At 39.9% G+C, this 23,821-nt stretch overlaps 1 protein-coding gene across 1 annotated transcript in view; it reads left to right on the plus strand.

Annotated features, from left to right (window-relative positions):
* Positions 1–23,821, plus strand: part of Anapc1 (anaphase promoting complex subunit 1) — a 77,281-nt gene that overhangs the window by 51,767 nt on the left and 1,693 nt on the right. The window contains 17 exon segments of the mRNA XM_042055054.1: positions 325–459; positions 624–706; positions 1,699–1,777; positions 2,410–2,484; positions 5,692–5,768; positions 6,456–6,546; positions 6,656–6,709; positions 8,204–8,397; positions 9,720–9,806; positions 12,557–12,674; positions 13,894–13,971; positions 14,283–14,350; positions 15,236–15,374; positions 17,794–17,880; positions 19,194–19,289; positions 20,841–21,036; positions 22,734–22,868. Coding sequence (XP_041910988.1) covers positions 325–459; positions 624–706; positions 1,699–1,777; positions 2,410–2,484; positions 5,692–5,768; positions 6,456–6,546; positions 6,656–6,709; positions 8,204–8,397; positions 9,720–9,806; positions 12,557–12,674; positions 13,894–13,971; positions 14,283–14,350; positions 15,236–15,374; positions 17,794–17,880; positions 19,194–19,289; positions 20,841–21,036; positions 22,734–22,868 — 1,792 coding nt within the window.

Here is a 23,821-nt window from a genome sequence, read left to right on the forward strand (position 1 = left end):
TATTGTGCTTGCCTTAGAGATCACAGGTGCAGTAACGGTACTCATGTGTTCACAGTTCAGGTTCTGAATATATACTCGGTCTTTTCCCTTACTCTCAGTGTTGTTATTTCATTGACTTTATATATTTTATGAAACCAAAGAATGTAGATATGAATGTAAACTACAATTTTTGAGAATTAATACTTGATATTAATGTAAAATGTTTATTGTAATTGGAAGAAACATCAAAATTAAAATGCCCTCTTCTGAAGTGTCCCTTGGTTTATGTGTTACTGATTTACTGCTGTAAGACTTCGTTTCATCTTAGTAATTTAATTTTTCCAGCACGGCAGCAACTTGATCGGTATGTCTGATCTCAATGTGCCTGAGCAGCTATATCAGTACATGGTTGGAGGTCATAGGCGTTTTCAAACTGGAATGCACAGGGAGAAACATAAATCTCCAAGTTACCAAATCAAAGTAAGTCAAATCAGAGTTAGAGATCAGAATGCTACAAGCTGGGAGGAGGGCTAAGAGGCTAGCTTCAAAGTAGTGTTTTCTTACCAACGGTTAGTTGTGTGCTGATGTATGTATGCTCATCCTGGTGAATTCAGAGCTATTACATGAATAACTTCTTTCACCAGGAAGGTGATACTATAAATGTGGATGTGACTTGTCCAGGTGCTACTCTGGCTTTGGCTATGATCTACTTAAAAACCAATAACAGGTATGAGCACCCACCTGTCCCTTGCATGACATGTGGCATCCTTTTTGCCCTCAGCAGTATAATCTTCCAATGTGTATCTTCCCTGTGCTAGAGCAGCCTCATGTCTGTTCTCTCAGATAACAGGAGCTGAGTAGACTTTATATTATGTTTTCTTTGGTAATGCTGATTGTCAGGACTCTTGTCTCACTGTGTTTAGGTTATTGGTCCCAGGACTCCTAAAGACACTAGAACCCACAAAAGCATGGGATTTGTGTATAACCTATGCACTTCATCTTAGTACTTAAAATCATCTATAGATTACTTACAATATGAGATACACTTATACATACCATATAAATGGTTGTTAATACTGTATTGTTTCGAGAATAATGATTAAAAAATCAAAAGACCATCTGTTTAATCTAGATGTAAGGTTTTTTTTTTCCCCTCCTGGTACTTTTGAGTAGATGTGGAAGCCCAAAGAGCTGCCCAGTTCCTTTCTGTAGTTTGGCATATCCTTGTGAGTACTGTTGAGGCCAGAAATACTGAGCATTATTCTGTATTTGGTTACCATTTATAAAAATGGTTTATGTTTTGTTTAGAAGCTTTTCTAATGACCAAACCTTCTGCTTTCTCAGTCTGTTCTGAGTTATGTCCCCAACTCACCTTAATTCTTTTAATTTGAAAAATATTCTGAGATTCACGAAACTCTACAATGTTCTAAATTCCTTCAATTAGGAAAGTTCTATGCAGAATTAACAAAGTGGTAACAGATGCTATGTCAGTGTCTTCTGGATACTGGAGATATTTTATTGAACAAGACAAAACTAAAATATCCTCATGGAACTGACATGTTATAGTGAGACATAAAAATAAATATTATGTCAGCATGTGTGAAGCATTAATTAAAAAGTTAGACCTTTGCTGGAGGGGAAAAATCATTGGATGTCTTTTGAGTTTTGATTACCTGGCCTTCTTGAGCAGTAACCTTCATTGATGTCCTCTGCCAACAGATCCATTGCCGACTGGCTGCGAGCTCCTGATACCATGTATTTGCTGGACTTTGTGAAGCCAGAATTTCTCTTGCTTAGGGTGTGGTGCTTTGTCATTTTTATCTTTCTTGACTTGAAGGGAATTTTTGTGATCCTCAAGTTTAGCTTACAATTCTAAATGCCTTTCCATGAAAGGTTTTACTTTTAACTTGCTATGTTTTTCTAATTGGCAATATTCTTTTGAAGTTTCCCAAATAGAGCTTAAGAAGGCTAGGAAAGGTGACCAACCTGATAAATAATACTTGGGATGATGTTTGTTATATTATCGTTTAAAAAACCTACTAAAAGGCATCTCATGACCAGTATTATTCATATTATTAAGGATGCAATAGTACTGTTAAGGTTGTAATGAGAGTATAGTTTAGTACTGTCTGAAATTGTACTGCATTTCTTTAATCTACAAACCACTACATGGAAGCCTTTACATTGATGTATAAACTGAGCTATGGCGCTTTCCTTTGTGATTTTTTTTTCCCAGCAAACCATTGAAACTTTGATGATGATGAACTGAATTTTAATTTTCTTTAAAATCTAAATCTTTATATATTTAGCTGATAGTCTATGGTTTTTTAAAGTAATCATTAGTTGGGAACTAATCTTTATTTACTGTTATAATTGTTAAGAAATAGGTGAACTTTGCCTAATTAATTTTGTCTGTAATTCATTTTTAAGACACTTGCTCGGTGCCTGATTTTATGGGATGATATTTTACCAAATTCCAAGTGGGTTGACAGCAATGTTCCTCAGGTAGGTACAAATGATAAATACTGTAACTTTAATAACATAAATTGTGATTTCTTGCAAGATATCCAACATACTATAGAATAATTTTTCTCATGAAGACAATCATTTATCCTTATGGTATCTTCTTTTAAAAAATTGCTATTTATTGTTTTTAAGTGTGTGCATGCGCACACATAAGTGCTGATACTTGAAAAAGCATCAGATCCTCCTGGAGCTGGAATTATATTGCAGTTGTGAGCTGCTTATAGTGGGTTGTGTGAATTGAATTCAGGTCCTCTTACAGAGTAGTGCATTCTTGTAACTGCTGAGCAGTCTTTCCAGCTCATCTTGTGCGTTTATCTTTTGAAGTAAGAGGAATAGTCATTTTAAAAGCGTATTCTGAGAGCCAAGGAGGTGACATAGCAGCTAGAGTGCTTGCATTGGTCCAAAGTTAAAACATCCAGTTCTTGCTCCTTCACACTGGTCCTACTTTGCAGGGGTGGTCATAAGCTGTGGTGTCCTGGTCCTGCTAGATGTCACCATTCTTCTTGCGAGCCCTTAGTTCCCAAATCTGTTGGAACCTTGAGGCTGAACCTCCCCAGGCTATCTCTGAACCTCCCCAGGCTATCTCTGAACCTCCCCAGGCTATCTGAACCTCCCCAGGCTATCTCTGAACCTCCCCAGGCTATGTATCTAATAGAGGGTATAGACTGGTATGGTGGGATGGGTGGTGCTGGAGTCTTCCCACCGATCTTACTCTGAGTACTCTGCTCGTGTGGTGGTGCTTTCTGAAATAGATGTGCTGGATATGATATTAGGGTCCCCAGATCCCATGTAAGTCCTGGTGGGAGAAGGAACAGCTGAGACTAGATATGCTGGTGACCTCTGGGTTTGATTAAGAGATCCTTCTTCAATGGATAAGGCAGAAGAAGGGTCAAGGGAGATGCCTGGCATCAACCTCAGGCATCTGTACCCATGTATACACAGGTGCAGGCGCACGTGCGCACGCGTATGCACACACCCACACATACACACCTACGAGCTTGCATGTATACATGCCATATACCAGATGAAAAGAAGTAAAAAAAAAAAGTCATATATTGACCACAAACCTCTCAGAGGCTTTAAAGTTGTATTGTTTAAAATTAAACTGGAGCACTCTTAATGTTTTATTCTAGTTACACATTTATCTAAGATTCTGTTTATAAAATTTGCAGTCTTAGAATATACTAAATGAGCTGAGTATTTAGTTAAAAGCAGCAGTCTACTTTTTAACAAGACTTCAGAATCCTTATTAGAACTAGCTGCTGCCAGTGTGTGTCCTGCATTGTTTCCACACCATACCCAGAGTAGAACACTTCCAAAACTAAAATGTGAATGGGCTTTATGTGAACACCCATGTTACTGATACATACTATAGGTAATAATTTACTATATAAGCTCGTTTAATCGCATCTGTTTGCTTACCCATCCCATTATTTTATTTATAATTTTGAATATGTTTGCAAGTTGTAAATAATAATGAACTTCTCCCAAATATATCAATATATGTATCATTAACTAGATATCAATATTTATTTTCCTATTAAGTTAAATTTTTTGAATCATGGAACACACAATTAAATGTACTGTTTAATGAGATGTGACTAGTGGTGTGCCTGTGGACGCAAGCTTGTGTCCTGTATGCTCCTTCTCTGAACACTCAGCCTTCCATACTCAATGTGCTCGTCTCACTGATGAATTGACTTTAATGAAATCACCTACAGTACATATCTTTTGTGTGAGCCTTCCACTTAGTATGGTATGTGCTGTTACTGAGTATGTTCATAGTCCAGCCTTTAGGTTTATTCTGTCATGTGAATATGTCAGTTACTTTTCTGTTGTCTTTTGTTGGGCACCTGGGCGGCTTCAGCTTCTGGCTGTTGTGGATCAGGCTTCTGTGAAGATTTGCAATAATTAGTGCAAAGCTGCTGAAGTTTAGTGCATTAGGTTACGTGGGCATTGGGCAGAATCACCCAGATAGGACGGGCAAGGGCAACCCAGAAGCAAGGGCTGTTAGGACCTGGCTGATCTCCTACTTGGAATCCACCTGTTTCTGCCTCCTGAGTGCTGGACTCACAGGCACATACCACACTCCACCTAAGGGTTGGTAGTCTTTTCTTATTTGCTGTACACCTCTACCTGCTTGCAAGTGATTCTCTCTCTCTCTCTCTCTCTCTCTCTCTCTCTCTCTCATCTCTCCTGTTTTTATTTTTTATTTACTTATTTATTTTTTGTAATTTATTTTTTTGTAAAGAGACCATAGGATGATGGGAAAAAAAGGGACCAGATTCTAGAGGACTTCTCTTTGCAGTTGTTTACAACTCATATTCTTAGTGATGCTTTTTTTTTTTTTTTTTTTTGGTTTTTCGAGACAGGGTTTCTCTGCAGCTTTAGAGTCTGTCCTGGAACTAGCTCTTGTAGACCAGGCTGGTCTCGAACTCACAGAGATCCGCCTGCCTCTGCCTCCCGAGTGCTGGGATTAAAGGTGTGCGCCACCACCACCCAGCTCTTAGTGATGCTTTTTTAGTTGATGATCAAGTGTGATGTTGTGACCATGGCTGGTGGAACTGTATAATAATAACTAGCTAACACAAAAGACTTCTGTATACAGCTTGCTAATTCTAAGAGCTGTCAGTGGATTAACTTCCATTATGTTCATTTATGGATTAGTCACAGAGCTGCCAGGTGTGTGACCTTAAAGTTGGCTTTGAAGCCAAACCCAAGCGCAGTGTACATGTTCTGTTAAAGACCTAAAGGAGGCCCAGTGAGATGCCTCAGTGAAACGGTAAGGGCTCTTGCTGCCAAGCCTGTAACTTGAGTTTAATCTCAGTAACCTGTGCTTGTTAGGAGAGAATTGTGGTTACAAGAAATTCTCTGACCTGTACACGTACCATGACTCATTTGTGTGCACGCACACACAATAAATAGAGAAATAAATACACAAACAATTTTAAAAAATAATTCAAAGGAATTTAGACATGCCTACTGTCAAAACAGAAATAACCTGTTCTTATATGAAGTTATAGGTAAGTTCTAGTATATATTACTGTTACAATCAGGTTATCCATGTGTTTATAAATCGCTCATTTTGGAGTTTACTTTTTGTAAATACGGCCATGACAGCTAGTTTATGGCATATTCGTAGCTATAACAGTGGTGTTCAGACATTCTTGCTTTCTGTCTTGACAGATTATAAGAGAAAATAGTATCTCTTTGAGTGAAATTGAATTGCCTTGTTCAGAGGACTTGAATTTGGAAACCTTGTCGTAAGTAATGTAATACATAATATTAACTATGTTAGCACCTGTCAGATCAGTTTCCTTTCATATGAGAACCGTTGGCTGATTTGAGTAATTCTGAATCCCTCATTTTTGTAATCATTATTTATATTATGTTCACAGATTGCTTGTGTGTGTATGTGTGCATGTGTGTGTGTATGCATGTGTGTGTGTATAAAACTCAGGAGGTAGAGGCAGGAGATCAGGCATCCTCAACTATATAAGTGAGTTCAAGGCCACACTGGGACATGTGAGAACCTGTTTCCGAGAGAGAGAGAGAGAGAGAGAGAGAGAGAGAGAGAGAGAGAGAGAGAGAGAGAGAGAGAGAGAGAGAGAGAGAGAGAAGAGGGGGTGGAGGGGGAGAGGGAGAGGTAGAAAATAGTTGTATTTTCTCCTTTTTCATTCTTTCCATGGTGGGGGGAGACTTTTAAAGTTGTTCTTTAATAGTATATGAAAGAATATCATGTAAGAGGCACGCTATATCAGTAAAGGTCACATGATCTGCAAAAATCCACAGAAATCTGCCGATAGGTTAGGGCCTTCTTCAGCCTTCTAAGAAGGCTGAAAATTGGTTTGAAGAAGATGAATATTTATTATTTTTATTCCAAGAGGATAGGTGATAATGGATTTTTAAAGGACAATAGCAACATTATGTTTTCTGTAATCTGTTTTCAGGCAAGCACACGTCTACATAATTGCAGGAGCCTGCTTGTCTCTGGGTTTTCGATTTGCTGGCTCAGAAAACTTATCAGCATTTAACTGTTTGGTGAGGAAGATCTTGGCTCGTGCTGCTGTGCTGTGAGCTCTCCTTCTGTTTTACTACTAAAGCCTTAAGATGCCACTTCTAACTTTCAATTTTTCTTTTCTTCTTCCAGCATAAATTTGCAAAAGATTTTATGAATTATTTATCTGCACCCAATGCTTCTGTAGTAAGTCTTTTTTTTTTTCTTTTCCCTATTTGGGAATAAAGTAAACAAAGAAAATTTCATAAGCGCGAAACTCATGGGTCTTCAAATACCTTTGCTATTTGAATTATAAAGGAGATTTGAAGCACTACTCATCTTTATGTTTTGGTTTTAAGATACTACATTAGGTGAGAATATGGTTACCCTTGAGACTCTGATTAGCATGGGAGGATGCATGTGTTTCTATTTTTTGTGACAAGAGAATAAATAAGAGAGATATAATATTTGTAGATTGTCATACTTCATATTCTATTATGTTACTGAATACTAAAAGTTTCCTTCAAGAAAAAAAAAAACCCAAAAAGTCTAGGGAGGCAAGACTGAACTCTGTGCAAGCCACAGGAGGCCTGCCCCTTTCTAATGGTGATGGAGGAGAACAGATGGAGAGGGGGGAAAGATGGGAAAGGGGAAGGGAGGGGAGGAGAGGAGGGAGGGGAAGCTGGTTGGTATATAAAATAAATTAAAAAAATGTTATTTAATTAAAAAAATCTAGGGAGGATACAGTTGTTCTCAAGACATTGCCCCCCCCCCCGCCAAAAAAAAGAGACTGCAAGATTTTCTTTTCTTTTTTTTTTTTTTTTTTTTTTTTTTTTTTTTTTTTTTTTTTTTTGGTTTTTTGAGACAGGGTTTCTCTGTGGCTTTGGAGCCTGTCCTGGAACTAGCTCTGTAGACCAGGCTGGTCTCGAACTCACAGAGATCCGCCTGCCTCTGCCTCCCGAGTGCTGGGATTAAAGGCGTGTGCCACCATCGCCCGGCTAAGATTTTATTTTCTGGCTAACAACACAGACCCATGCAATCGTTTTTATAATGCGAAAAAATTAGAAATATCAGAAATTCCCGAAGTATTTAAGTCATGGCATTTCCATATATTCTTCCATATTGGATATAGCAGAACCATTGCTGTAGAGTTTTTTGTGTATAAAAATTGCTTGTCAGTCACTTAAGAGTTAGCATATGTGGTGGTGTCTGCTTTTCATCTGTAAATATATGTATGTATGTATGGTGAAGACTTGTTTTTAAAGATTTGTTTATTATGTATATAGCATGTTTGCCTGCAGGCCAAAAGAGGGCGACAGATCTCATTACAGGTAGTTGTGAGCCACCATGTGGTTCCTGGGAATTGAACTCAGAACCTCTGGAAGAGCACCTAGTGCTCTTAACTACTGAGCCATCTCTCCAGCCCATTTTTTTTTTTTAAGATTGATTTATTTAGGGAAGATTTTCTGAGAGAATGATGTCTGTAGGAATAATGTCAGTTCTCAGTGGGTGGTGCATTGTTAATTTATGATGCTATATTTTTAAACTCTTTACATTGACTTTATATTTCATAATCAGAATATTTATTTTTGTAAATTTAGTTTTAAAGTTACAAACATTTGTAATCTTCCAATGTCAGATATTTTGGTAACTAAGAAACACAATTACAGGTAATGCACAGTCATGTTTTTGTGTCACCAGACAGGGCCCTACAACCTCGAAACCTGTCTGAGTGTTGTCCTGCTGTCCCTCGCCATGGTGATGGCTGGCTCTGGGAACCTGAAGGTGTTACAGCTCTGTCGCTATCTGCATATGAAGACGGGTGGAGAGATGAACTATGGTTTCCACTTGGCCCATCACATGGCCCTGGGTCTTCTCTTTTTGGGAGGAGGAAGGTAATGAATTTGTTTTGTTTTTCCTTAATAAAAAGAGTTGATGAGAGACATCTATAAAAGTGATTTTTGTTTCTTTGTTTTACTTTTAAAAGTACATTTTTCTGTTGTTGGCCTTTTTCATATAAATGTTGGAATTTGTCATTTTTCATAGTAAGTAACCTGATAAAACATTAATTAGAACTGCATTGACTCTGCATCAGTTGCAGAGGGTTGAAGTCTCTTGCCATCTTGTCTTTTATCTGTAGCATTACTTACTTATCTGATGTCTGTGACCTTGGCCAACTGCTCTAATTTCTGAGTTATATAGGCTTATTTTCACCTCTCTAGAAGTATAAAAAATTAAAATTTGGAAGTTAGAGATAATGAGGAAGATGTGCATTTTCCTTTTATGTTTTGTGACAGTTGCTTCTTTCTAGTAATTTAGGATTATGAATGTTTAAAGCTGGAGCTATAGCTCAGTCATAAAGCACTTGCCTGTCTTGTACAGGACCCAACCTCTGAATTGTTGCAACAGCAATAAAAATTAAAGAGCCAACAAGAATGGGTAAAGGGATGTTAACTATCAAAATTCTTTTTATTTTATGATTTTTGAAATTTCTTCGTTCCAAATAAGTCCTATCTTATTTAGTATGGCCTCTTGCTTTTCTTTCAGATTGGATCACTTTTCTTCATCTCTGCTTCTGTCTTTATTTTTTTTAATATTTTATTTTTAATTATGGTTTGTGTGTGTCTACGGAAGGGTTTATACACTTGAGTGCAGGTTCCTGTTTCAGTTCCCCTGGAGCTCGAGTTACAGGCAGTTGTGATTTGCCCAACATGGGTGCTGAGGGCCAAACTTGGGTCCTATGGAAGAGCAGCTCACACTCTTAACTGCTGAGAAATCTCTCCAGCCCCTGGCATTGCCTTTTAGTGGTTGCTTTATTTTTAAATTGTTATGTTTTCTGTAAGATTTATACTTATAGCAGCCTATACTGTTATGTTTAATTTCCAAGTTTCTAGTGTTACTATCTGAATATTCATCTTTGAATTTTGATTTATCAAAATGATAAAGTACTTCATTATCCTTACTCTGTTGTTTTAGGATAAACCTTGTTTATTAATCCCTGGGTTGCATTGTGACATTTGTAAAATGTTACTTTTTTTTTTTTTGAATAGTAGTCATTCTGGAAATGATGCAGGGATTGACTGTAAAGAGATGTATCCACACCAAGGATATACTTTGTTTATCAAGTATACTTTGTTACAGAACCCCGCTCTGCTGGCCCTGGAAGATATGAGCATGGAAATTAATAATGTCTGTCTCCACTGAATTTGCTCTGCAGGTACTCTTTGAGCACATCTAACTCGTCCATTGCTGCTCTTCTCTGTGCCCTTTACCCACATTTCCCAGCACACAGCACTGACAACCGGTGAGTCCTGCATTGCTTAACACTGTTTCCTGAGTTATCTGAGAGTAATTAGTCTGTTTTGCATTCATGGGCAATTGCTTTGTTTTTGAACTTACGTTCCTGGCTAAATCTATTAAACATCTCTTTCAAAGTATTAGACTAGAAGAAAATTCTGGACATCTGATGCCTGATTATTCTTATGTCTTTGAAACTTGTGAACCCAAATATAGCCAGATTGAGTTATCTTTAGGTACAAATTTACCATACAAACTTTAGTAGCCAAGGGAAGTTGGCTACTATATATATATTTGTTGTAAGGAGGCTGCTTGTTGGTTCCTGGCTGCTCAGCCCCGAAATAACAACACAGAAACTATATTATTTAAAACACTGCTTGGCCCGTTAGCTCTAGCTTCTTATTGGCTAACACTTATATCTTAATTTAACCCATTTCTAGTAATCTGCATATCGTCACATGGCTGTGGCTTACCGTAGGGTAAAGTTCTGGCATCTGTCTCTATTGGGGCTACGTGGCTTCTCCCTCTCCGCCTTTCTTCTCCCAGCGTTCAGTTTAGTTTTCCCCACCCACCTCTGTTCTGCCCTGCTCTGCTATAGGCTCAAAGCAGTTTCTTTATTAACCAATGGTATTCACAGCATACAGAGGGGAATCCCACATCTTGTATTTATATATGCTATGTTTTCTGTTAAGATTATTTAATTCCAAGAAAAGAAACTTAATTTGATTTAGTGGCAATGTGAATTCCTTCTTTAATATGATAGCTGAGAAGTTTTTTGTAAATGGCATCAAAAAGACAAAAATCGAGACTTATAGAAATAAAACAATTTAGAAGTGACAGGAAGCAATAGCCCCAGAAGTCCTATAAAGCAAGCAGTGCAGAGCATTTAGAGAGCATGTAAAGCCCAAGAATGACTAGCACGTTCTTCTCCAGGAAAGTGTTCAGGATAAGGGACCTCTTTTGTACATTAGGAAAGAAAATAGCTCCTTTTTTTTTCTTGTTTTTGAGACAGGATTTCTCTGTGTAACAGCCCTGGCTGTCCTGGAACTAGCTCTTGTAGACCAGGCTGGCCTCTAACTCACAGAGATCAACTTGTCTCTGCTTCCCAGTGCTGGGATTAAAGGCATTCGCCACCACGGCCCGGCATTTTGTTTCTGTTTTTAAGTCGCTAGTTTTGTGTGTGTCCTATATGTGTATGTGGAGGCCAAAGATTGACCTTGGGTATTATCTTCATCTGTCACTCTCCATTTTACTTTTTGAGATAGTAACTCTTCAGTCGGTAGAGCATGAGACTCTTAATCTCAGGGTCGTGGGTTCGAGCCCCATGTTGGGCGCCATTCTGTAGTGAGGAGCTGCAGGCTGCGTTCCTACCGCCTGGCTCCCGGCCACCTGGTTAGCTTATATCCCGAAATAACAACACACAAACTGTATTCATTTAAACACTGCCTGGCCCATTAGTTTCAGCCTCTTACTCACATCTTGACTAACCCATATCTAATAATCTGTGTAACACCACGAGTGGTGTCTTACCGGGAAAGATTCAGCATGTCTGACCTGGTGGCTGGCTTCATCGCATCTGTCCCAGAGAGGAGAGGCATGGCGGTCTGACTAACTTCCCAGCATTCTGTTCTGTCTACTCCACCCACCTAAGGGCCAGCCTATCAAATGGGCCAAGGCAGTTTTTTTTTATTAATCAATGAAATCAACAGATAGATAGAAGACACACCTACATCAGGTTCTTACTGACTATAGAGCTTGACTGGCTGGCCATCAAGCCCCAGACTCCCAGGATCCACTGTCTTCACTTTCCTAGCACTGAGTAGTCGCAGGTGTATGCCTCCGCACCAGGATGTTAGTTCTGGGGAACTAACACAAGCCTTCACACTTAAGCCACGTGCACTTTACCACCCCACTGAGTCATCTCTTCAGCCTCGTTTTATCTTCTTTTTAAAATTGTAATCTTATTTCATTACTCTTTAATAATGGTATCTAAGAATTAAGCATTTGTGTTTGGATTCTAAAATGTAAATTGTAAAGTTAAAATTTTTAATGTGAAAATTCAAAAACAGATATACACACATGTTGCCACTCACACCCCTCAGTGTTTTACTGTGTATGTCAGTGAGTTGTGTGATTGTTTGTATGCAAGGATGTAGACAAGAGAGCTTTGCTCTCTGAGAATTGACTGGTGTCCTTCCTTCCCTACCAATCCTGAAGAAAAAAACTACAGCATGTCCCTGAGATAGGTGACAAGGATGTCTTGTGTAGAGAAGCCAGGAATGGTTGAATGGAACTGTTGTTTTTAGTCAATTGTTCAGGCTCCATTAATAAATATTTTCTTGTTAAGACGTTCCTTGTTAAACTTTTTTTTCACCTGTGAACTCAGACCAAGAATTCTTGGACTAAAGATTGCATAAAAAGTTTCTTAGAATTTCTCTGTGTGCCTTGGGGCCTGCAAGATGGCTCAGTAGATAAAGGTGCTTGCCACCAAGCCTGATGACCTGGGTTTAATCCCCTATACCCTCATGGTAAAAGGAGAGACTAACTCCTTTAGTTGTCCTCTGAGCTCTGCATACAGGTATCAGATGGGCATACACACAAGTGTAATAAAAAAAAAAAATTAAACTAGAATTTCTCTGTGCCTTTAATTCAGTTTTCCATCTTCATTTCAGATTCTGGATAGGAAGGTATTTGTCACCCCAGCTCTTTTAGTCTGTCAGCAGCAGCGATGGTCACTTCTCTGTTTTCTGTGCACAGGTATCATCTCCAGGCCCTCCGGCACCTCTATGTGTTAGCTGCAGAACCAAGGCTTCTGGTCCCTGTGGATGTGGATACAAACACACCCTGCTATGCCCTTATAGAAGTTACTTACAAGGTAACTGTCCCTGTCATCTCTGTAGGCCAGGTTACTTTAAAACATTTTAGCAAAAGGTGATGATAGTAAGTTGAACAGTCACAAAAAACAAAGCTTCCCAAGTTGCTGTTCACTGCCAGGCCATGCAGGCTCACTCTCACGTTTGGGTGTAGTTTTTGGCATCATCAGCTGTTCTTTTGTCCTTACAGCTGATCACTGGGAAGTGTTCCTGTTAACTTTATGTGGCTAATTAAATTGTTCTGCAGTCATTTGGGTAAGAATGATTCTTAGTTTGATTTTGCTGAACATTTGAAATCCCTAAATTGTGTATTTCAATGATCTTTCATTGGCATGCACACACAGATTACAGACCATGTAGTCGGTACCAAATTATTAAATACTTCTGTTTGTCAAAATGTGCTACACTTTGAAATGTGAAAGTGAGGTGATGATGTCATATTCCTGAAGGGAATGAATGGCCGGGCATGGATGCAGTGATAACAGTGTGGTAATTGGAGGGGTATGTGGCAAGCTGGAGTGTTCTTATCCTGTTGAAGAGTTTGGAGCAATTGTCACAGTGGAAACTAGGCTGAGAAACGACACTTATTTTCAACACGTGTTTAAACCCATGGCTTCGTAGCACAGCCCGTCAGGTTTGCTGCCCAGTGAAGGTGTTGATGGTGATGAATGCTTCATAATAGAATTTAGGCTTGAGTCTTTCAAGATTTGAGTATTAAGGCTGTAGCTGTAGATCAGCCCTAGAATGCTTGCTTGGCATGCACCAGGCCATCATGGGCTTAGTGTAGCACTGCCAAGCAAAAAGACTGTCAGAGGGTGTTGGGTTTCTATTGCTGTGAAGACACAATGACCACTGCAGTTCTTATAAAGGAAAACATTTAATTGGGGTGGCTTGCAGTTCCAGAGGATTAGTCTGTTATCATGGCAGGACATGGCAGTGGATGTGGTGCTGCTGAGAGTTCTTGATCTGCAGGCAACAGGAAGTGAACTGTTTGTCACACTGAGTATAGCTTGAGCAAAGGAGACTTTCAAAGCCCACCCTCACGATGACATACTTTCTCCAAGGCGCACCTCCTAATAGTGCCGTTCCCTTTGGGGGCTATTTTCTTTCAAACTACTACAGAGAGGTTGTGTTGTTTCATAGTAAAGTTCAGGCCATGAGCAAGGGGAAGGCACAGAGTGACCATTTGGCCAATGCTAGTTGTGTTTTATCTTTGTAAAGGGCACTCAGTGGTATGAACAGACCAAAGAAGAACTGATGGCTCCAACCCTTCTTCCAGAACTTCATTTGTTAAAGCAGGTGAGTTGGCATGACTTGGTGGTCTGTCTGGGGTAAATTAAAACAATTGCATAGCAGTAAAGGTGTCCCCTTCTCTCTATTTAAGAAAGCAGCAACAGCAGGAGGAATTTTTATGAAGGATAGAGGAGGTCTTATCTTAGTGGTCTTTACTAATAGTCTGTGTCTTTTCAGAACATGGTTCACATCCTTTTTGTAAGCAACTGGATCTTGTTAACCTAAAGGTGGCTCACTGCAGCGAAGTCACTATTTCCTCTAAGAAGCATGTTCGGTTTGCCAGCTTTGAATGACTGTGTTTACATTTGTCCTTGCAGATGAAGGTTAAAGGACCAAGATACTGGGAACTGCTCATAGATTTAAGCAAGGGAGACCAGCACTTGAAGTAAGTATGCTGATTCTCACGTCTGCCTTTCTGGCAGTGCATAGAAGTCTTCAGGGAGGTGAGATTCTAGATTAGGGTCTGAGAACTGTTTGTCATTTTTTGATCTCATCCAAGACAGCATATAGGGTGTATTGAACAGTGTGCTCTGTATCTTTGAGGTAAGATTTGTTTTAGAATGTAAAAGTGTTAATTCAAGAGTCAAACTATAATGTTCGCATATGTTCATTGAAAAACTAGAACATGTTATTTTACTTACTTTAGACAGTCATGGGGTTTCTGTGGGTACAGCACGATTTGGTTTAAAGGGGACTTTTTATACCTACTGATGCTTGTCGGATGTCTTCTCTTGCTCCCTTTAGCTATTGTCTTGTTACAATTAACAAAAGGAAAATAAATTATATGCAAGTAATTATTTTAGCATTTTATACCTTGGGAAGTGTGTAATTTGTTTAAATTCATAAAAGTTTTGAAAAGCACGTAAAAGTTTCATAGTTTTGTCCCAATTGTGTCGTCTTATTCTGCAGTAGCTAATTTCTATTTGTTTGGTCTTAGATTACTTAGTATTTTCTTTCTACTGAAGATACTACATCTTTAGTATTTGCTATGTCTCAGGCATATTGCAAGGGACACAGGAACCGCAATTTTAGCTAAGATCCCGAGAAGCTCAGTCTTGAGCAGGTAAAATCCCACGAATGCCAGTCCCACAGAGCAGTGGAGCTGCAGCCCCACTTACATGCACTCATTCATTTTGTACATAGTGAATAATCCTGCCAGAGACTGGAAAAGACGTCCTCACCTTTGAAAGTGGACTAGAAAAAGCTAGCTTCAGCAGAGAACGACCATTAATACCACCTGTAAAGTCATCTTTTTCTCTCCCCGCCCCAGGTCCATTCTTTCTAAGGATGGAGTTTTGTATGTAAAGCTCAGGGCAGGCCAGCTGTCCTACAAAGAAGATCCAATGGGGTGGCAGAGTTTGTTAGCGCAGACTGTTTCTAACAGGAACTCGGATGCCCGGACTTTCAAGGTAGTGTTGCGTTTCACTTAGTGTCTTCTTTTATTGCTGTAGATTGTAAGACTTAATCGGCCATGATTTCCATTGCTTCCTTATGTGACACTTATAATGAAATAGGAACATCCTGCTAATACTCTATGTAAGACTTGATTTAGTGCTGCATATAATAAACTTCCACACTATAAGCTATGTTTGGTTTAATTATTTTACTTGCTAGACCCTCAAGTAGAGAAAGAAATTTGCTTGTTAACACTTGTTATCCCCCTGCCCCCACCTGCACCCCCTTCTTCCTTTCTTTTGACAGTGTTTCAGTATGTTGACCAGGTTGGCACCACCTCTCCCTGGCTTCCCTTTACTCTTTATCTCTGGAGGCTGAATCATGGCTTTATACATGCTAAATTATGTTTTGCCATGAACTATAACCCTAGCCTTGACCTCACATTGTGATTCCCTTGCCCTAGTCTCCTGAGTGCTGGGATTATAGGCATATACCACCATGCTTGGCTATATTCCATTGGGTAGGGGAATCCATTTTTAAGCCATCATTTGTTTCTTTAATCTTGATGAAAATGAAATGATGCAGCATGAATCTTGATTTTTAATTTATTATTTCATAGTCCTCATTACCAGTACAGTAGTATTTAAAATGAAGAAATAGTTAAAAGTATGAGTTAAAATTCAGTACTGTGGAGGGGTCAGTATATATTTTATGTTCTAGAATTCTTTTCCATCATTAGAAGTGTGTTCTGTAATCCAGCATTAAACTTGGGAATTAATTTAATCTTATTTTTTAACCATTTCATGGGCAGATGTTTGCTGAGGGTCCTCAGAGTACTTGGGGCTCATATAGCAAGCATGTGTCAGTTCAGCAGCTCAGGACTAGGCACAAAACAGCTTTTCTTATCCAAGTTAGGAGGTAACAGATTACTGTAGTTTAACTTAATATCTCATCTGAGATCAGTCAGTTGACATTTAGCCTTTCTCATAGTTACCGGTTGTAAAGCTATAAACTCTTCCAGTTTTGATGTCAGTGTGTTGTTGTTGGCAACAATCAAATATTGTCTCTGGAATATTTTGAAGAGTTGGTCTGTGTGGTTTTGTTGTTGTTGTTGTTTGGTTTTGTTTTGTTTTTTAGCTTAAATTAGCACATTTTTTAAAAAACTTCACACCTATATGAAAAGCTATTTCAATTTATAGGGAAAATAGATGTCATAACTTACTTTTTAATATTGAAAGGATATAGAAATTAAAAGAAAGCTCAGTCTCCTGCCTGCTACGAGTTTAAAAATAAAATAGGAACCTCAATCGGAAATACTCCATTTTTAGTCATGAATATTAAGTGGTATACTGAGGTTTTTTCCTACTATTTTATTGTAGTAAAATGCACAACATAAAAATTAGTGCCTTAGTTACTTTTAAATGGGAACTGTTTCTAAACAATAGCAGATACAATGTTGACATGTAGCCATCATTAGAAGAATTACAACTTGCAAACCTAAGCTATCCCTATCAATATTAGCTCTTTTGCTAGCCCAGGCAGCAGCCCCTTTAGCCTTTTTGTCTGTGTGAGTCTAGTTCTTCTGAGGGCCTCTTAAGTGAAGGATTGTAGTAACTATCCTTTTGTGGCGGCTTCTGGTGAGTGAGACTCCTCTTTCCTTACTCTTCCCTACTACTTGAACTCTATCTCTCTGTCTCTGTCTCTGTCTCTGTCTCTCTCTCTCTCTCTCTCTCTCTCTGTCTCTCTCTCTCTCTCTCTCATCTGTTTATCTGTCTATCTATTTTACATCCCAGCTACAGTTTCCCCTTTCTCCTCTCCTCCCAGTCCCTTCCCTCAACCCCTTCTCTCCCTGTCCCCCCCAATCCATTCCTCCTCCCTTTCTGTTCAGGAAAGGGCAGGCCTCTTATGGATGTCAACAAACATGGCATATCAAGTTGCAATAAGACTAAGCACTTCTCCTCATATTAAGTCTGGACAAGGCGACCCATTATGAGAAATGTGTTCCCAAAAGCCAGCAAGAGAGTCAGAGACAGCCTCTGCTCCCGCTGTTCAGAGTCCTACAAGAGCCAAGCTACTCAACTGTCCTGTATATGCAAAGCTGGTTGTTGTTCAGTCTCTGTGAGCCTCTAAGTGCTTGTACTTTTAAGCAGACTTTAGTTAGACATGGAGGGAGGGAAGGAGGAAAGCCTTTTGTGGGCAGTTTATAAGAAAGAAGACATGTTTATTATTGGTGTGTTGGTAGATCAGCACTTCATATTAGCTTATGCAAAAGCTTCTTGAAGCAGCTTCCTAACAGAGGAGGTGACAAAGCTCTAGCTTGTTTTGCCCTGTGGAGCATTGTATGAAAAGAGGTGGTGGAGTTCTTAGAGTGAGCAGGAAGGGGAGTAGCAGTTGGTTATCTCCCTCCCTTAAATGTTTGTTTTTCTTTTTTAGCCAGAAACAGTTTCATCATTCACTTCTGATCCAGCGCTTCTGTCATTTGCTGAATATTTCTGCAAACCAACTGTGAGCATGGGTCAAGTAAGTATTATATGGTTTGCTGGGTCTCAGGGCAAGACTTTTATTAGTTCATCAATAGACAACCAAAGACACCTGTAATATTCATATCTGCCTTTGAGATTGATGATATCCTTCATGTTGTCACATGTTTTTGCTTGGGAAATATAGATGGTCACAAAAACAATTAAATTTAGTACCTTTCTACCCAAATAGGAGAAAAAGGTCATAATTTCTAAGGTATTAGCCTTGATGGGTGATGCTTCTTGTGTCCATTCTTGAAAGAATTTGTTGTCAGTGTTTTAGCACCATTCTTGATTTTGTAAATTTTTAGTGGTTTTGTCTCTTTGTATATTAACACTTCTTTCTGTTTTTCACACAGCTATTCTCTTCAGAATTTCAAAGGTGTCTAGTGACCTTTGTTCAACAAATTGTTTAGATAGGGAAGAGTGTGTAGGGAGCAGTGGGGTAATTCTGGTTGAAGCCTGTTGTCTGAAATTGTATGTGGTCTCGGGAAGAATGTTCAGCCTCCCTAAGATGTGGCTTCTTCCTTCTAAAGAAAGATGTTTAGATGCTGCCGTACGACATCACTCTGAGTGCTGAGCAAAGGAGCTGCATCCTCAGTACACAGTGCACACTATGCGAGGACTTTCCCCTCACCTCACAGTTCTTTTTTTTATATTTATTTAAATAACTTATTTTCATTTATTTTACATACCAACCAGTTTTCCCTCTCTCCTCTTCTCCCATGCTTTCCTCTTTCCCATCTCCCTCCCACCCCTCCAAGTGCACAGGTATATCCATCATTTGGATTTATAGATGAGGAGACTGCTTACTTGAGCGATCACACACCCAGGTTCACACAGCTAGTAAGGACTAGGGTGTGCATTCGAGGCTAGGGAGACAGCTCTGATAAAGCCTGTGCCTTCCTTTGCAACCACCACTCCTTCCTCTCTCCAGCCTCCACTTCTGGATTTGATTCTGAGACCTCGTTACACTTACCTGTATGCTGTTTATCCTTGCCTCTTTGTTGGTCCATGCTCCTATGTGTATCCCACCACTCCCAGCCGACTGAAGGCTTATCTCTGCTGTGTTCTCACAGCATTTTTTTAAACCCTAGATCGACCATGATCAGATCACATGCCGTTTTCTCGCCTTCCTTTTCTGGGTTTTGGCTGCTGTTATAACACTGCATGGAATATGACTTTTTATAGAGTAACTGGTTTTCACTGTTTACCACGGAGCTGCAGAATAGGCATTGTAACTGCTCCACAGTTGTTTCTTGAGTTGATTTTGGAACATTCTTTGATGTGCTAAAAAGTGCTTTTTCCCCATAGAAACAGGAGATTCTGGACCTCTTTTCTTCAGTACTCTACGAGTGTGTTACTCAGGAAACCCCAGAGATGTTGCCTGCCTACATAGCAATGGATCAGGTATGGTTCCAAAGTTGTTTGTGTTCTGATGTGATTGATCCTGTATTTCCAAAGACCTACTTAATAGTGTGGGAAGTTCCTATGTATTCAGTTTTTAGTTTCTTGCTTGCTTTTAGCCATCTTAGCAGGGAACCGTTCCCAGTTGACAGCTCTATCTAACGTACAGAGGCTGGGCTGGTGCTAGCAGGAGTGCTCTCTGGAAGGCTGCCTTTCTCTTAGGAGTTCCATGTCCCTTTCTGTCTCCTTCTGATGTGGGGAGGAAGAGATCGTTTCCTCTTTTGCTCTAGTGTTCCTGTGCCATCTGTTGACTCCTTTCTGGAATACTTCTTCATAGGAAGGCCACAAAATGAACAGTAGGTGAGCCATATGTGCTCCAGTGATTGCTTGAATATGAAATCCCACCTCCTTGGCCAAGGCTGCGGGAAGTTTGAGAACCAGGAATTGGTGATTTAGGGTGATGGTTTGTAAGTGCCTAATAGGGGCATGTAGAACATAATGCCTGGGAGCTTTCCTGAAGCATCAGCCTCTCATCAGAGTTGTTGATACAGCTTTCTCACATCTCATAGTTTTTCAGACCCAAATTTGCAATTAAGCTAAGCCAATAGTTTTCTAACCTGGCTAAAATGTATCTGGGGAATCTTAAAATACAGATCTTCAAATCCTGTTCTATACCCACTTAGTTGAATTAGGGTGGGAGAGGGTGGTGCAACATCCAGAACCTATAGTTTTAAAAATCCTCAGTAAATATGAAGAGTTTATAGATTAGCAGCTGGGACTCTGTCTCATGCCAAAGAAATAGTCTTTTTTTTTTTTTTTGGTTTTTCGAGACAGGGTTTCCCTGTAGTTTCTAGAACCTGTCCTGGAACTAGCTCTTGTAGACCAGGCTGGCCTCGAACTCAGAGATCCGCCTGCCTCTGCCTCCCGAGTGCTGGGATTAAAGGCGTGCGCCACCACCGCCCGGCAAGAAATAGTCTTTGATAGTCAAAATGATCTGCTGGATAGCTGAGTAGAAAAGCATTTAGGCAGGAGATAATCCCCCGGCATGAAAGTTGTCATACGCAGAGTAGTGCTCCACACTCCAGCAGAAGCACAGGCCCAGAAGGCTGCTGCGGTGTGGGGCCATCTCTGTCAGTTGCATGGATGGATGTCTCCTCTGGTGGTGGCCTTGGTACCTTTATAGGTAATTCTTAAGATCAATAGTTAGCCCTCTGCCCCACTGGGATTCCTGTCTGATCCTGTTGACATTGTACTCGACCTCTTCCCCAGAGATTTATACACCAGTGGATCTTCCATATTCAGAACTGCTGAATGACCTTGACCTTTGTTCCTTTTACTTGGAAGTTGCCTTCGTGTTAAAGAAAGTGGAGCCACACTAGGGAAGGCTTCTTATTTTGGTCAGCTGCATTTTAACACCCCGTGGTTCACCATAGCCTTTTGCTGATCTTGTCAGCATTATTTTAAGCATACCCTAGAATGCAACACTGAAAATAACATGATTACAACATCCTACCATTTCATTAAACAAACCGTTCTTTCTGTTTCCTCACACAGGCTATAAGAAGTCTTAGAAAGAGAGACATGTCAGATACATCTGATCTTTGGCAGATAAAGTTAATTTTAGAGTTTTTCAGTTCCCGAAGCCACCAGGAGAGGCAGCAGGACCCTAAGCGAGGTCTCTTTATGAACTCTGAGTTCCTGCCTGTGGTGAAGTGCACTGTTGATGCCACCCTGGATGAGTGGCTGCAAGGTATGGTGACACAGTGCCCTTGTGCTTTTAGGGCACACTCGACTGAGGCTTCTCTATTCTAACAGTTCCCATTGGCAAACAAGGTAAACCTAAGCATAATCTATGGTTTGATGAGTTAAATCCTGGTTAAGTCTTTTAAAAATACATTTACCTGCTTTAGGAATGGGCTTATGGAATGAGTCAGTGAGATCTGGTGGCCATGACTCAGCCAGGAGAAGTGCTAACTTCAGAAAGAAGGAAACTGTGAAGTTACTCATAACTCTCAGAAGTGATGTCACTGTGGGAATGCAGTTGATATATTACTTGTACCTAAAGCTGACTGCAGTTAGTTCCTGGATTTTTATATCCCTTTCTTTTCATTCAGCTCTTCCTAGCAAATAGCTGACAGTGACTTGCTTTGCATAATACAAACCCTAGTCCTAGTAGTAACTCTGCTTTCTTATTTAAGCTGTCCTGCTGGGAAATAGCTTCTGACAAACAGACTGTAGAGCAGCTTGTGGGGAGTGAATGAAGAAAGCAGCTGTGTGAGCACTGTCCTTCCATTTACCAGATGCTTCTGTGTAGCTTTGAAATGTTTCTGATAGGCATTAGAATCACCATTTGTGTGTGTGTGTGTGTGTGTGTGTGTGTGTGTGTGTGTGTGTGTGTGTGAAAATGCTATAGAATAGGTGTCAGTGTTTTCTTTCCATTAAATTGGGTATTTCAACACATGTAAGAGAGCCTTTGTTATTGGGAAGTATACCATTAAGGCTTACCAAATTCTCGGAGGAGTGTAAAGTGTCAGCCCATTCTTAGCATAGTACCTGGTTGGTCTTGTTGCTCTTTAGGGTACTTGGTGAATTCAGTTTTCCAAGCATCTTTAGGTCTCTTATTTGTTTTCTCAAATTTTCTTTTTGGTTCAAATATCTGTCTTATGCCTGTAACAGAAGACTGAACTGAATTTGGCTTAAATAATGAAGTTAGCAGTAAGCCAGTATTACTAGAAACACACAGATAAGACAGGTTTAAGAGGTTCCGTAATTGCTGGGGCTTCAACTTTTACCCCTAAAGTTCCATTTGCTTCCTTCTCTGTGGTCACTTTATCTCCTCATATTGTACAGCCAGCAATTACTACTTTCCAGTTTTTCATGATGCTCAGAGAGACAAAGGAGTTGCTTTTAGGAACCTTGGCATGAAGATAGAGTCATTCCTGTCCCAGAAGCAAATGTGGCATTGACCATCTCATCCCATTCCTCAGTCCACCCCTCCTTGTTGCAGAGAATGTCTTCACTGAATGGCTGCATCTTGGTTACACACGTTTTTGTACCTGTGCTCCAGACCTACCACACCAGAAACTCCAGTCTGTGTCAGACTGTGTTTCCAAGGCTCTCTGATAGGCATTGGAATTTGATCATTTCCAACCAAGAGTAAATAGAGTCTATCCTGGCCTTAAGTCATTCTCCTTGAATATTATACTGGAGGAAAAGAAGTGACAGTGGGTGTGTGTTACCACTAATCTCGTGTATTTGTGTATATTTTCTCACCTCCTCAGCACTCTAAACTGGGTAGTATCAGGCCACTCTAACCTCTGTACCAGTGCAGCACTGTCTGGTTTGTGACAAGGGCTAAGTATGCACTTTTGAAAGAGTAATAAAAATAATCCTTCCCATTTTCTCATCTCTGTTCTTGGTCCATTTAACTCCTGTGTCTTCTCACAGCTGGAGGGGATGCGGCTGTGCACGCCTACCTCAGCGGGCAGCCTGTTGACAGATCTCAGCTAAACATGCTGGCCTGCTTCCTGGTCTACCACTCTGTGCCAGCACCACGACACTTGCCGCCTCTGGGACTGGAAGGTAATGGCACCGTGACCCCCCCCCCCCCAGTTTCTAGTTGGGCCTCCTGTGGGCTCCTCTCTAGCGGGGCACTCGTCTTCCGTCTTGCTTGCGTCTGCTGAGGATGCTTTCTGAAAGTAGAACAAGTCATATACTTTTATTTCTTAAAAAAAAAGTGTTTTTCAGAGTAGGACTATAAACTAAATGTGTATGTTATTCTGTTATAATGAATGAAATCTGTATATGTATTTAAGTTATATGGATTGAACTCAGGGTCTTGGGCATGGCTGTCAAACACTCAACCTGAGCTATATTTACAGAAGTTACTTTATTTTTCTTAGAACTTTTTAAGGTTTCCTAGTTTTTAAAAGTTGTATGTAATCACAATTTCTATTACCCTAAAACTTTAAAGCTACAGGTACTTAATTTTCTGTATCTTTACAATTTTTACATTAAGAAGTATAAAAAGTTGACTAAAGTGTTATTTGGAATATGGAAACAGGCTCTGAGTTTGTCTGATGTATTTATGGCATGCTTAAATTGATATTTTGAGGATGAAAAATATTTTTGAGAAGGAAAGGTTGTTTGGATAGTGTTTAATCACTTTTAGCTTAATGCCAGTACTCATTTATGGAATTTAGGAAGCCTCAGACACTATAAACAGACTTCTAATTATGGCCATGAGGAATTGCTTGTATTTTGTGGCCTCTTCTATGGAAACAAATACAGAAAGACAAATACATAAAGTAATGGCTTGATGTTATCCTTGCTGACTAGATTGTTTGAGAGGTTCTCAGCTGTGTTGGGGAAAGGGAACCTTAAGGACCTTGTGTTGTGTGAAGGAGGTGAGGATACAGAGAAGCCTAGGGAGCTAGAGTTTGCAAGATAGGTGAGGGCTGGGGAGTGGCAGAGGGCGGGGCTTCAGAGAGGAGAGAGCCTTCGGAAAATGCCAGAAGGCGGGGCTTCAGAAGAGT

The sequence above is a fragment of the Arvicola amphibius genome, chromosome 5 (assembly GCF_903992535.2).
Source record: "Arvicola amphibius chromosome 5, mArvAmp1.2, whole genome shotgun sequence".
Classification (NCBI taxonomy): Eukaryota; Metazoa; Chordata; class Mammalia; order Rodentia; family Cricetidae; genus Arvicola; species Arvicola amphibius.